This window comes from Coregonus clupeaformis, chromosome 19, assembly GCF_020615455.1.
Source record: "Coregonus clupeaformis isolate EN_2021a chromosome 19, ASM2061545v1, whole genome shotgun sequence".
Lineage (NCBI taxonomy): Eukaryota > Metazoa > Chordata > Actinopteri > Salmoniformes > Salmonidae > Coregonus > Coregonus clupeaformis.
This window is the reverse complement of record NC_059210.1, coordinates 52,436,674-52,452,630: the sequence shown is the minus strand read 5'-3', so window position 1 is coordinate 52,452,630 and position 15,957 is coordinate 52,436,674. Positions and strand designations below refer to the sequence as shown.

The window sequence follows — 15,957 nt, the reverse complement described above, 5'->3', positions numbered from 1 at the left end:
ATGCTTCACCTTAGGGATGGTGCCAGGTTTCCTCCAGACATGACACTTGGCATTCAGGCCAAAGAGTTCAATCTTGGTTTCATCAGACCAGAGAATCTTGTTTCTCATGGTCTGAGAGTCCTTTAGGTGCCTTTTAGCAAACTCCAAGCGAGTTGTCATGTGCCTTTTACTGAGGAGTGGCTTCCGTCTGTCAACTCTACCATATAGGCCTGATTGGTGGAGTTCTGCAGGGATGGTTGTCCTTCTGGAAGTTTCTCCCATCTCCACAGAGGAACTCTGGAGCTCTGCCAGAGTGACCATCGGGTTCTTGGAGACCTCCCTGACCAAGGCCCTTCTCCCCCGATTGCTCAGTTTGGCCGGGCAGCCAGCTCTAGGAAGAGTCTTGGTGGTTCCAAACTTCTTCCATTTAAGAATGATGGAGGCCACCGTGTTCTTGGGGACCTTCAATGCTGCAGACATTTTTTGGTACACTTCCCCAGATCTGTGCCTCGACACGATCCTGTCTCTGAACTCTACGGACAATTCCTTCGACCTCATGGCTTGGTTTTTGCTCTGACATGCACTGTCAACTGTGGGACCTTATATAGACAGGTGTGTGCCTTTCCAAATCATGTGAGGGCCTCCTGTAGCTCAGTTGGTAGAGCATGGCGCTTGCAACGCCAGGGTTGTGGGTTCGATTCCCACGGGGGGCCAGTATGAAAAATGTATGCACTCACTAACTGTAAGTCGCTCTGGATAAGAGCGTCTGCTAAAATGACTAAAATGTAAATGTAATGTCCAATCAATTGAATTTTCCACAAGTGGACTCCGATCAAGTTGTAGAAACATCTCAAGGATGATCAATGGAAACAGGATGCACCTGAGCTCAATTTCGTAAGGTATTTCTGTTTTTTATTTGTAATAAATTTGCGAACATTTCTACAAAACTGTTTTTGCTTTGTCATTATGGGGTATTGTGTGTAGATTGATAAGGAAAAATATGTATTTAATCAATTTTAGAATAAGGCTGTAACGTAACAAAATGTGGAAAAAGTCAAGGGGTCTGAATACTTTCCGAATGCACTGTTATACATTTTACATTTCAGTCATTTAGCAGACGCTCTTATCCAGAGCGACTTACAGTTAGTGAGTGCATACATTTTCATATTTAGATGTATGCACTTACTATAAGTCGCTCTGTATAAGAGCATCTGTTAAATGACTAAAATTTAAATGTTTCACATACAGATCTCATATTACTGTATTTAATTATTATTATTTTGTTATTAAATATTGATATCACAAATGTATAATTTGTACAGTTCTTTATTTAAAAATGTAGTTATTTCTTACATTTGACTGTGTAAAACCTAGCAGTATAGGATATTCTGAATGAGCTGCACAATCTGGACCCCTACAAATCAGCTGGGCTAGACAATCTGGACCCTTTATTTCTAAAACTAGCCAACGAAATTGTCGCAACCCCTATTACTAGCCTGTTCAACCTCTCTTTCGTAACGTCTGAGATCCCCAGAGATTGGAAAGCTGCCGCGGTCATCCCCCTCTTCAAAGGGGGTGACACTCTAGATCCAAACTGTTACAGACCTATATCCATCCTGCCCTGCCTTTCGAAAGTTTTTGAAAGCCAAGTTAACAAACAGATCACCGACCATTTCGAATCCCACCGTACCTTCTCTGCTATGCAATCCGGTTTCCGAGCTGGTCATGGGTGCACTTCAGCCACGCTCAAGGTCCTAAACGATATTATAACCGCGATCGATAATAGACAGTACTGTGCAGCTGTCTTCATCGACCTGGCCAAGGCTTTCGACTCTGTCAACCACCGCATTCTTATTGGCAGACTAAATAGCCTTGGTTTCTCAAATGACTGCCTCGCCTGGTTCACCAACTACTTCTCAGATAGAGTTCAATGTGTCAAATCGGAGGGCCTTTTGTCTGGACCTATGGCAGTCTCTATGGGGGTGCCACAGGGTTCAATTCTTGGGCCGACTCTTTTCTCCGTGTATATCAATGATGTCGCTCTTGCTGCTGGTGACTCTCAGATCCACCTCTACGCAGACGACACCATTTTGTATACATCTGGCCCTTCATTGGACACTGTGTTAACAAACCTCCAAACGAGCTTCAATGCCATACAACACTCCTTCAGTAGCCTCCAACTGCTCTTAAACACTAGTAAAACTAAATGCATGCTCTTCAATCGAACGCTGCTGGCACCCGCCCACCCGACTAGAATCACTACTCTCGACAGTTCTGACCTAGAGTATGTGGACAACTACAAATACCTAGGTGTCTGGTTAGACTGTAAACTCTCCTTCCAGACTCTCCAATCCAAAGAATCTCCAATCCAAAGTTAAATCCAGAATCGGCTTCCTATTTCGCAACAAAGCCTCCTTCACTCATGCTGCCAAACATGCCCTCGTAAAACTAACTATCCTACCGATCCTTGACTTTGGCGATGTCATTTACAAAATAGCCTCCAACACTCTCCTCAGCAAATTGGATGTAGTCTATCACAGTGCCATCCGTTTTGTCTCCAAAGCCCCATACACTACCCACCACTGTGACCTGTACGCTCTTGTTGGCTGGTCCTCATTACATGTTCGTCGTCAAACCCACTGGCTCCAGGCCATCTACAAATCCCTGCTAGGCAAATCCCTGCCTTATCTTAGCTCATTGGTCACCATAGCAACACCCACCCGTAGTATGCGCTCCAGCAGGTATATCTCACTGGTCATCCCCAAAGCCAACACCTCCTTTGGCCGCCATTCCTTCCAGTTCTCTGCTGCCAATGACTGGAACGAATTGCAAAAATCTCTGAAGCTGGAGACTCTTATCTCCCTCACTAACTTTAAGCATCAGTTGTCAGAGCACCTTACCGATCACTGCACCTGTACACAGCCCATCTGAAATTAGCCCAGCCAACTACCTCATCCCTATATTGTTATTTATTTTGCTCATTTGCACCCCAGTATCTCTATTTGCACATAATCTCTTGTACATCTATCATTCCAGTGTTAATACTAATTTTAATTATTTTGCACTATAGCCTATTTATTGCCTTACCTCCATAACTTGCTACATTTGCACACACTGTATATATATTTTCTGTAGTATTTTTTGACTTTATGTTTTGTTTTACCCCATATGTAACTCTGTGTTGTTGTTTTTAATCGCACTGCTTTGCTTTATCTTGGCCAGGTCGCAGTTGTAAATGAGAACTTGTTCTCAACTGGCTTACCTGGTTAAATAAAGGTGAAATAAAAATAAAAATAGAGCATTTTGCAAAAAAAATTGTCTCTCTGAAATGGAACCATCAAGTGATAGACATGTATTTGTTTAAAATCTGTCATTGAACAACCCCATGCCATGATTAGATAGTGAAAAAACAAAACAATCTCTTGCATAATTTCTTTACTAAATTAAAGCTAATTTACCAACATTTCTGAAAATGGATATATAGCTTTTTGGAATTAAACTCTTCATGTGAGGATGTGGTCGTCATTGATCTTTGTTGTCAGGCATCCGGCTGGCCCCTACAATACCCTAAAATAAAAGGTAACATTCTGTACTGTCGCCTCATAAAACATTTGTTCTCAAATCCGAAATGCTGGAGTATTGAGCCAAATTAAAACGTTTTAGCTTCACTGTCCAAATAAATACGTTGGGGAGTGTAGGCCTATATTATATGTGTTAACTTATGCATGCATGGCTATTGACACCAGTGGCATATGATGCTCCCCCACAGCCCACACAACGCAGGGTTCCTCCGAGCTTTAGGGGGGCCCCAACTCCCCCCCAAATAAGCTTCCCCCCAAATAGCATATGAGCATGCCATAAGCCATGGCCCAATTTTTTTTTTTTACAGGACATTCACTTTAAAACTGCAAAATCTCAGCCTCATGGCAAAATGTGTAGAATAGCAGGAAAGTAGCTTCAAAACTGCAATATTTTCTCTCAGCCTCCATGGCAAAATGTGTAGAATAGCATGATATTAAATATAAAACTGCACTTTTTTTCTCTGCCCCATGGCAAAATGTGTAGAATTGCTGGAAATTTGCTTTAAAACAGCAAGAGTTCCTCTTAGCAAGAATTGCAAGAAGTTATGTTTTCCTCAACAACAAAAAACGTTATCCAAAAGAAGAAAAAAAGTAGGGGGCTGAGGGGGTGCATCCTACACCACTGCTTTCAATAGCAATGCATGCATAAGTTAACACATGTACTGAACAGAAATATAAACGCAACATGCAGAAATGTCTACGATTTTACTAAGTTACAGATCATTTATTTCAGTCAATTGAAATAAATTCATTAGTCCCTAATCTATGGATTTCACATGACTGGGAATACAGATATGCATATGTTGGTCACAGATACACTACATATACAAAAGTATATGGACAACCCTTCAAATTAGTGGATTTGGCTATTTCAGCTACACCCGTTGTTGACAGGTGTATGAAATCGAGCACACAGCCATGCGATCTCCATAGACAAACATTGACAGCAGAATGGCCTTACTGAAGAGCTCAGTGACTTTCAACGTATTGCCGGGAACTGGAGGACACTGTCGTACACGTCGATCCTGACCATCCCAAACATGCTCAATGGGTGACATGTATGGTGAGTATGCAGGCCATGGAAGAACTGGGACATTTTCAGCTGCCAAGAATTGTGTACAGATCCTTGCAACATGGGGCTGTGCATTATCATGCTGAAACATGAGGTGATGACGGCAGATGAATGGTGCGACAATGGGCCTCAGGATCTCCTCACTGTATCCTGTGCATTCAAATTGCCATTGATAAAATTAAATTGTCTTCGTTGTCTGTAGCCAGACAACGAAGACAATTGTCTTCGTTGCCCACAGCCACTATGGGGCACTCTGTTCACAACATTGACATCAGATAACCGCTTTCCCACACAACGCCATACATGTAGCCTGCGGTTATGAGGCCGGTTAGACATACTGCCAAATTCTCTAAAATGATGTTGGAGGCGGCTTATGGTAGAAAAATTAACATAACATATTCTGGCAACAGCTCTGGTCGACATTCCTGCAGTCAGCATGCCAATTGCACACTCCCTCAGAACTTGAGACATCTGTGGCATTGTGTTGTGTGACAAAACTGCACATTTTAGAGTGGCCTTTTATTGTTCCCAGCACAAGGTGCACCTGTGTAATGATCATGGTGTTTAATCAGCTTCTTGATATGTCACACCTGTCAGGTGGATGGATTATCTTGGCAAAGAAGAAATGCTCACTAACAGGGATGTAAATACATTTGTGCAAAATATTTGAGGGAAATAAGCTTTTTGTGCATATAGAACATTTCTGGGATCTTTTATTTCAGCTCATGAAACATGGGACCAACACTTTACATGTTGCGTTTATATTTTTGTTCAGTGTAATTGTTTATCTTCTCAAATGGGACCAACACTTTACATGTTGCGTTAATATTTGTGTTTAGTGTCATTGTTTCTCTTCTCAAATGGGCCATGTTCATGATTCCATTTCTATGGTTGTCAACACGACAGGGGGCTGGCATAAGGAACTGCGGCGCACGTGTTTGAGCACGCAGCCAGTGCCATGGTTACTGAAAACGCACCTCGGGGCAGCTGGAGGTTGAGTGGCTGCTGGTGTGAGAACGAGAAGGGATGAGTACCTCGCCCCCAGGATGTTTGTGTGTGTGTGTGTGTGTGTGTGTGTGTGTGTGTGTGTGTGTGTGTGTAAATGTGTGGCCGCGCGCGCTCCTTACGCACCCTCTACTTACGCACCCTCTCCTTGCACTCACGCACGCATACATACGCACAACGCCTACTTTTCCCGCATTTGCTTCACATTCACCTTTATGTGGTCAATGGGAATGAGGATGTTCACCGGCGCATAACAGACATAATACAATACATTCTTATTTCAGTTTCTTCACTATATAAATGTTAATTCCAATAGAATAACATGAATTAGATACGGTCCAAATGTGCATTGCCATAGAAACGGGCTGTCGCGTAGGTCTACTAGACCGGGACTCGCAAAGGTCTTAATTATCAGACTTTGTGCTGGTGCATTTTACACGTGAGTTGGAGCTGTTCCGACCGTAGTCGCGCGTGCGCTGTGCGCTCTCGTACAAACGACTCGCAAAGTGGCAGTTCAGGAAACTAGACATCATTCTAAACTGCAGCACTATCCAGAACACTCGCCGTGCAACATATTCCCAAAACCTTCTCTGCCTGCTGGTTTTGGAATAACAAACACTGTAAAGACGAAGAGGAATACCAACAGGAGACAAGTTATGGATGAAAGAATACCGCGTCTGCAGGACAGGCAATTTATGGATCATGCCGATTTCTTAGGGTAATTTAATTATTTCATTTTTAGGACGGTATAGGGCTATGTCCATAAACTATTAGATGTACACCATTTTTACCTTTATAACTATGTAACTAACCTGCCCTTTTCATTTTGTCAGGGTGGAATACTCCTCACTCTACATGTGTAAATCGAAAAGAGGACTGAAGCGCGAAGATGGCAAGGTATGCGCGCGTTTTGTCTTGTTTGTAGCTAAAAAAAATGTCTGATAGGTAAAACATCCTTGTAGGAAAACTGTCTTGACTCTGTTGTACTTGTTGTAGATTTGATCTAATGCTATCATTCATTTCTGTGGTCCTAATCAAATGTATGTTATAATTCCCAGGACGCGTACAAGTTACCACACCGATTGATAGAGAAGAAGAGGAGAGACAGAATCAATGAGTGTATCGGACAGTTAAAGGATTTGTTACCGGAACATCTCAAACTGACGGCAAGCTTTTGCGATTAAGAAGTGATTTGTATAGCCTATTTATTGTTTTTTATTGTTTTGATGAATGATTGTTGAGTTATCTGATCTCGTGTTTTCCACTCAGACGCTCGGGCATTTGGAGAAAGCAGTTGTTCTTGAGTTAACTTTGAAGCATTTAAACGCTTTGACTGCAGTCACTGAGCAGCAGCACCAGAGGATTATGGCTTTGCAGAATGGTAAGTTGTTGTTGCATAACCTCCAATGACTATTCAAAGATTCATGATAGGCTAGAGTCGATGAATTCTGTATTTTGGCTTCTTTGGGTTTGGATAGGCTATGCGTAAAAGTTATTGTAGCCATCAAATTTGATATTGTTGTGTTCTCCTAATTAGGTACAATTTAATTCAGACAATTAAGTTGTTGTTTCTAACTTTAAATGCATGTTTTCCAGGGGATCTATCGATGAAAATGCCCATTCGCGCTGATTTGGATGTGTTCCACTCAGGGTTCCAAGCGTGTGCCAAAGAGGTCCTGCAGTACCTAAACAAGTCGGAGAACTGGAATACATGCGAGCAGCGGTGCGCGCAACTCATCAGCCACTTACACAAAGTCTCAGCGCAGTTTCAGCCCGGTGCGCCACTACTCCATCCCCAGCTACCTGCCAGAGACGCGGTCGACCGCGATGGCCAAAAAGTGGACAGCCAAACCGGACATGACCGCGTATCGGTCATACAGAGGAGCCATGGAGAGCTTAACGAGAATGACACAGACACAGACAGTGGATACGGGGGTGAGGCGGAAAAGACTGATGGGAATAAAGGATGTGACCGGAGCAAAGTGCAGGGGCCCAAGGCAGTAAAGATAAAGCAGGAGTTCGGGGATGACCGCGCTGCCAAAAAAACAAAGATGAACTGGGCTGGAAACTGCACGACGAGCGCAGACGCGACCACCAGACCTGATCTGGTCTTTATGAATTCGTTGATGGGAATAACTGGTTTGGGACAGCAGACTCCCTTTTGCATGCCCTTTTACTTCATCAATCCCTCGGCGGCAGCGTCCTACATGCCTCTATTCGACAAAAGTAACCTAGAGAAGTTTGTGTACCCAGCTGCAGCAGCGGCGACGCTGTCATCCCAGTTCCACTGGTTATACCCCGGCCTCAACTCACATGCGTCCGCAGCTGCGGCCGCAGTAGCCGGTGTTTTTTCCGGCATATCGACAGAGAAGAGCTCTGGATTCGGTTCCGACTCCAAGGACTCTCCCTCCGACGACAGTGACATGTCAAACGTGGCGGAGCCGGGCTCATCTGATGAGAGGGAGGACAATCTTGAGAATGATGAAGATGATTATTATGATGATAAGGAATTAGGGGATGACTCCCCAGACAATGAAAATGACAGTACATAATAAAGATTACATTTTGAGATTATATTTTCTTTCTTGTAAAAACGGGCTAATTTATCTGTGTATATCTTAAATTGATGTGCATTCTGCATTTTAAGCCTATATTGTTTACGATTCTCCGACAGCTGTCTGTTTTTACCTTATTTTCGTAATTCGATAGTTTTTTATTGATGTAGGAGTTTCGAGACAAGTTTCACAGTTGAATTTCTCCTGTATCTTGGCCAAGCAGGGGGAAGTTGTGACAGTGTGTGCCTTTTGCACTTAATGCGAGAATAATCTGAATGAAAATCGACAATGATTGACACTAACAACCTGTACACATCTGTTATTACTAAAATCATAGGTTATATTGAGCTGGAGTTAACACAACCTTTAAAACTGCCAATATCAGTGCCAAAACATCAAGACAAACAATCTGCTTATAAGCAATATTTCCCTCTGATCCCCAATCAGCTAGTGACTTTGTATGTATGGTGTTGCAACTGACCTCCGCCAAGGTCAACATTGCAGGTTAACATTGCTGACTCTGACTGTACAGTATGACTAATGGTGATTGGTGTGGTTTGATCCATTTCCTTGTTTGTGCACTAAGTCAGCCTCTGTATAAAGTTATTGAGAAAGTTACTTAGGTACCTCAAACCGAGATGTCCACCCTGGATCATAGATAAGCACTAACTGGACAAATTACTTACTTCATATTATGTAACTCCCTCTCCATGCCAACACATTTGGATTTCTTTATTTAGTCTTTTGGAATTTAAAGTAACCCCATCAGATACATTTTGCTGACTGCTGATTTTTTGCATAATATTGAAAGGAAGCACTTCATTGGAAGATGCTGTTTTATGACAATTGACAATTATATCCCTGATTGGTTGGCATCTCTGCACACATAATGAGACACCCCGTGACCTGTCGGCTAAACCTCCAGCAAAATGATACTAGGCATGAACTTTGATATTGAATGTAACTACCTTTGTTTTTCTTAGCTCTGGAAGTTTCAGAGATAAAGTGCACTTGTTTCTGCCTTTGGAAAATCCCCTCTGTTCCTTCCCGACACTCACTTTCCAACTATTGTAGTCCATCACTGTATGTATTTTTTAAAATATATTTTTCTTAAAGAAAATCACTAAACTAGAGGGCAGAAACTTTACTCCAGACTGTATAGACTCTGTATGTGTTTGAAGAACAAGATACTAGGCTACTACAGATATTGAGGCTTTTTAGTGTTTTTGTGGAGAGCCCCTTTGAATAAACATTATAAGCCACTAATCATAGCTCATTTTGGGTTATGTGTCTTATTGTATTTATAAAGCTACATGAAACAACTTATACTCAGCCTCAGAATGAAGAATAATCTCTAGTATCACATTCTAACACATACACAAACTTACATACAGGTTAGGTGTATGTAGATGGAGGTAACTTTGGTCCGGTGACCAAAAGTTCTGATAAATGTCCTTTTAAAATGTACAATCCTTTTTTTTTTCTTGAGAGATTCATTCCTGCAATTGTGGTGTTTATCATGTTTGAGTTCCTTGTGTGAGTGACTAGATTTGATTTGCATATCCAATATTGTTTATTTTTAGCTTCTGTTCAGCCGGTCTTGCCTCAAATCTGCTATGTTTTCAACTGTCATTAAAAGTGGCGTGTGTGTAAATAGTTTTGTGAATATACTATGGAATATATGTCCGATGTCAATGTTGTAGAAGAAATCGATGTGTAACAACAACAAAAACATATTTAACTGAGCAACTGTTGCACATTTCATTAATGCTTTACACAAATGGTGTTGTAAATTATTGCTGACAAGTTGTAAAATAAATATCAGACCAAAAACTATTCGGATGCCTCATTGTTGATTTATTTTTGCCACAAAACTGATTTTTTCCTTCATAGACATAGCTATATCAAATTATTTAATTGATAGGAGGCATGCTATAGATCAGGGGTGTCAAACTTATTCCATGGAGGGCCTAGTGTCTGCAGGTTTTTGAAAACCCGCAGACTCTCAGCCCTCCGTGGAATGAGTTTGACACCTGTGCTAAAGATGATCACAAACTTTACAATGATTCTCTCCCTGTAGTTTACACGTTACTGTACAAAAAATTAGCTTACACTTCAAAGGCGTGAATTATCCCTTTAAGCTACTGACAAGGTCTCCCTACCTCTACATACATAGCTTTACGGTAGCCATACCACCATTTAGTTGACCATGTCCGTTATTGGACTTGTCGGCTCTGGGTGAGAAAAATCACCTACCGGTAAGTTAATTGGGTCTCCAATAACAAGTGGTGTAAAGAAGAAGTGATACTGTACACCCTGATACTGTAAGTCCTCAGGCTGATATGTACTGTTACTGTGGAATATAGGAGAGAGTGGGGTAAGTTTAGCAATTTTTTACATTCAGCATCACTCCATCAAGGTAAATATAGTATTCGTTCTAACAAAGATATCTACATAAATTTCAGATTGTGTATCCCTGGAAATAATCAGAATTCATGTAAACATTTGTTTTGAAAACATAGATTGTCAAATGGGGTAGGTTGAGCCGCAGGACAGGGTAAGTTAAGCCGCCTACACATTTCTGTACTGATTGAAACATTACCACTACCTTTGTCTATCATGTCTATCTTTATTTCCCAAACACAATTCAACACAATCACTTTTTTGTATTTTATTCATTTTAAGCATATTTTAATACAGGCTTAATACCTAACAAACACTTTGTAGTTTTTTAAACACTTTTAACATAGGCTAGGCCCTGTTGTTACCTCAGCGCGATAATGCCTTGGGAAGAAAACACTTACCCCATGGCCATTGGCTCATCTTACCCAAAGGGAAACATTTTGACTACATTAGCCCACACAGCTACAAGGATGCACTTTCATGCTAGGTTTTGGACCTCATATTGAAACTTATAGAGACCACAACTGATGTATAGAACAATCTTTAAATGATCTACACTGCTCAAAAAAATAAAGGGAACACTAAAATAACACATCCTAGATCTGTATGAATTAAATAATCTTATTAAATAGTTTTTTCTTTACATAGTTGAATGTGCTGACAACAAAATCACACAAAAATTATCAATGGAAATCAAATTTATCAACCCATGGAGGTCTGGATTTGGAGTCACCCTCAAAATTAAAGTGGAAAACCACACTACAGGCTGATCCAACTTTGATGTAATGTCCTTAAAACAAGTCAAAATGAGGCTCAGTAGTGTGTGTGGCCTCCACGTGCCTGTATGACCTCCCTACAACACCTGGGCATGCTCCTGATGAGGTGGCGGATGGTCTCCTGAGGGATCTCCTCCCAGACCTGGACTAAAGCATCCGCCAAACTCATTTTACATTACATTTACATTTTTAGTCATTTAGCAGACGCTCTTATCCAGAGCGACTTACAGGAGCAATTAGGGTTAAGTGCCTTGCTCAAGGGCACATCGACAGATTTTTCACCTAGTCGGCTCTGGGATTAGAACCAGCGACCTTTCGGTTACTGGCACAACGCTCTTACCCACTAAGCTACCTGCCGCCAGGCTGGACAGTCTGTGGTGCAACGTGGCGTTGGTGGATGGAGCGAGACATGATGTCCCAGATGTGCTCAATTGGATTCAGGTCTGGGGAACGGGCGGGCCAGTCCATAGCATCAATGCCTTCCTCTTGCAGGAACTGCTGACACACTCCAGCCACATGAGGTCTAGCATTGTCTTGCATTAGGAGGAACCCAGGGCCAACCGCACCAGCATATGGTCTCACAAGGGGTCTGAGGATCTCATCTCGGTACCTAATGGCAGTCAGGCTACCTCTGGCGAGCACATGGAGGGCTGTGCGGCCCCCCAAAGAAATGCCACCCCACACCATGACTGACCCACCGCCAAACCGGTCATGCTGGAGGATGTTGCAGGCAGCAGAACGTTCTCCACGGCGTCTCCAGACTCTGTCACGTCTGTCACGTGCTCAGTGTGAACCTGCTTTAATCTGTGAAGAGCACAGGGCACCAGTGGCGAATTTGCCAATCTCGGTGTTCTCTGGCAAATGCCAAACGTCCCGCACGGTGTTGGGCTGTAAGCACAACCCCCACCTGTGGACGTTGGGCCCTCATACCACCCTCATGGAGTCTGTTTCTGACCGTTTGAGCAGACACATGCACATTTGTGGCCTGCTGGAGGTCATTTTGCAGGGCTCTGGCAGTGCTCCTCCTGCTCCTCCTTGCACAAAGGCGGAGGTAGCAGTCCTGCTGCTGGGTTGTTGCCCTCCTACGCCCTCCTCCACGTCTCCTGATGTACTGTCTCCTGGTAGCGCCTCCATGCTCTGGACACTACGCTGACAGACACAGCTTACCTTCTTGCCACAGCTCGCATTGATGTGCCATCCTGGATGAGCTGCACTACCTCAGCCACTTGTGTGGGTTGTAGACTCCGTCTCATGCTACCACTAGAGTGAAAGCACCGCCAGCATTCAAAAGTGACCAAAACATCAGCCAGGAAGCATAGGAACTGAGAAGTGGTCTGTGGTCACCACCTGCAAAACCAGTCCTTTATTGGGGGTGTCTTGCTAATTGCCTATAATTTCCACCTGTTGTCTATTCCATTTGCACAACAGCATGTGCAATTTATTGTCAATCAGTGTTGCTTCCTAAGTGGACAGTTTGATTTCACAGAAGTGTGATTGACTTGGAGTTACATTGTGTTGTTTAAGTGTTCCCTTTATTTTTTTGAGCAGTGTACTTTGGTTTAGATACAAGCATCATGAAACCTCTAGCACAATACATTCATTTGACTTGGTGAAAATCTGTTTTTTAGACCTAACTTGCTTACCACTTATTCCATGTGGTTTCTTCCTTCACAGACTTCATAAAATGATAACCGCTTCCTAAATATTTGGTCACATGTTTTTTTTTGTTGTTGCATGGTTTCCTAGAAACAAGGGTGGCTCAATTTTCCCACTCTCCTACAGTAATCTACGGCTTAGCTAGTGTCATGTGATAAGAGAATGATGAAGTATGCTTACACTGACACTCACTCTGACTCTGCACTGGCTGGTGCAAAACAAGGACGTTTTTTCACTACATGCTGCTTCGGCAAGATCAACTCCATTGGAAAGGACAAAAGGGCTTATGTTCCTAATAACACCTTTTAGTAGGCCTAGTGACAAAGACCAGCCCTAGCCCCTTAGGTCTATGTTGTCACAATTAGTTAAATACATGCCTTGATATCTTATTAGTTAGTTATTTCTGAACACAGGCATCAATGCAAGTGTCACTATTGTACATTTTGATATCGACCAAATACAGGTGGTTGATACCTAGGCTTGATCTCTAGTCTTTAATATTACATTTATGTTTCTGTTTGGATAGTTAGGTATGTTTAATATATATTTTTTAATTGCCTGACTTGTGAGACTAGTTGATAACAAAGTTGTCAGCTATTTGAATCAGAGAGTAATAAGCTGATTTCTAGTCACTTCTTACTTCTGTTTTAGTCAAGTTCAGCTAAGGACAGACACAGGCTTTGGGGGGTGCCTTGCTCCCACTGCTTTCATAGGGCTTTTCACACTACTGAGCAAAACTGTGGCGAGTCAAACCAATCCAAGTTGTTCTATGCTCTGCATAGTAACATTTACATTTTAGTTATTTAGCAGACGCTCTTATCCAGAGCGACTTACAGGAGCAATTAGGGTTAAGTGCCTTGCTCAAGGGCACGTCGACAGATTTTTCACCTAGTTGGCTCGGGGATTAGAACCAGCAACCTTTCAGTTACTGGCACAACGCTCTTAACCACTAAGCTACTTGCCGCCCTAGAAAAGTAGTGTCCTAGTTCAAATATTCTGAACAGCAACATTTTCCCCCTCACTGGTAAAGCACAACAATTTCTGTTTGACTATCAATCAATCAATCAAATGTATTTAAAAGCCCTTTTTACATCAGCAGATGTCACAAAGTGCTATACAGAAACCCAGCCTAAAACCCCAAACAGCAAGCAATGCAGATGTAGAAGACTAAAGCTTCTGCTTTACACAGTTGCCACCAGAATGCATGATACTAGTGGAAGTATCTAATAGACTAATATATTAGGAGGGTAAACAACTGTAGAATGTATATCAAGTCAACTTAATCTAATCAAGTCAACCCCCACTGACTTCTATAATACAACTCAGTGTAAAACTCTTTATAAACCAGACATGAGTTTGAAATGAGAAATCAGTCTGACTGAACCTTCAAGTTGCCTGAAGTATTTTTATGACTGCTAATAGTTTAGAAATAATCCACTAGGTTATTATTATGCAATTATTTCAAGCCACTCACCTAGAACCATCCAGTTCTTAGTCTGTGATTATTGGACGGATAGCGCCATCTAGTGGTGATACTAACAACACGGTTGCCATCGCCATTATCAAGTAACTCCCACTGCTTTCATAGGGCTTTTCACACTACTGAGCAAAACTGTGGCGAGTCAAACCAATCCAAGTTGTTCTGAGCTGGCCTGTTTACACATCCACAATAGTTGCTTGCACCGTGCTGTAAAGGACAATGTGAAAAGGAAATATCTGAGCCAGCAGTTTGGTAGTGTGAAAAGGGCACGTTTCTCCGGTGTACTCTTCCCTTTCAATTATAATTTAATAGAATATAAGACTCATGTACGACTTCATATAAGATTACAAAAAGTTTGTCATATCATTTTATTATAATCATGCAATCCATGTCACATCAGCAGCCAGTTGTATCCATACATCTCTCAACAATTTGCTGTGAATTAAGGCAGAAAAATAAAACATGTAGCTATGTACAGTTGATTTCTTAACATGGGAGAGTGCACAGGACATAAAATTGTAAACACTGATCAAAACAGCCTATGGAAACGTACAAGTGGTTTTTTACAGCTATACAGCCACCTACCTTACCTTAGGTGGAAAATAAATGATAAAACCATGGTAAGTACATAGGCTGTAATCAAATCTATCAGAAATAAATGTCGAACCACCTGTTTCTTCCATAAACATCTTACTCACACAATGAACAAAGCTAGCCTGGTCCCAGATCTGTATGTGCTGCCTTGCCAACTCATATGGTCACTGGCGTAACAATGACTATAGGCGCTAGCAAGACTCCACAAACACATCTGGGACCAGATTAGAACAGTGCAGGGTCATTGTTGGAATAATTCCTGGTAAAGCTTTACATTATTTGTATACATGTAGAAATAAGCATGAGTATAAGGCACTTGTTAAGAACTTATTAAAAGCTGAGTAGCAGTGAACCATTTGTTTATCAAAACCAATGAGAGGTATTCCGTACATTGAAGGCAATTATGATATTGTGTACATCACAACAACAATTTGTCAATTTCTTCTTTAATGCAGAAACTAAAAAGGAGTGTAGTTTTATCAGCTTTTAGGGCTCGATTCAATCAGTAGCGGAAGGTCCGCGTTATAGCGGGATTGAAATGTAAAGGTTGAGACGACATATGCAGCGTTTACTGTAAATGCAGTCTCCGCAAAAAACACGGGAACATTGCCTTTCAATTTCAATCGCTCTATAGCGCAGGTCTTCAGCGCTACGGATTGAATCAAGCCCTTAGTCAGTGGTGTGGTGTTGCATTTGCCTGGTTCCAGATCAGTTTGTGCTGTTTTGGCAACTCCTCTGGTCATTGTCATGCCAAGGAATTGGCAAGACAGGAAAAACTGATCTGGGCCATTATCCACAATTCTTCTCAGATTAGGGGTCATGATCTAGGACCAGGTCCTCTCTGTCCATATAATCT

At 42.0% G+C, this 15,957-nt stretch overlaps 1 protein-coding gene across 1 annotated transcript; it reads left to right on the top strand.

The window, feature by feature from the left end:
* The first annotated feature begins 5,898 nt into the window (after nucleotides 1–5,898).
* Nucleotides 5,899–10,028, top strand: LOC121532246 (class E basic helix-loop-helix protein 41). Its single transcript, XM_041838077.1, has 5 exons — nucleotides 5,899–6,355; nucleotides 6,471–6,534; nucleotides 6,696–6,803; nucleotides 6,907–7,018; nucleotides 7,234–10,028. The coding sequence occupies exons 1-5, from the start codon at nucleotides 6,294–6,296 to the stop codon at nucleotides 8,187–8,189; spliced, it is 1,302 nt and encodes a 433-aa protein (XP_041694011.1). The 5' UTR covers nucleotides 5,899–6,293; the 3' UTR covers nucleotides 8,190–10,028.
* Nucleotides 10,029–15,957: the final 5,929 nt, after the last annotated feature.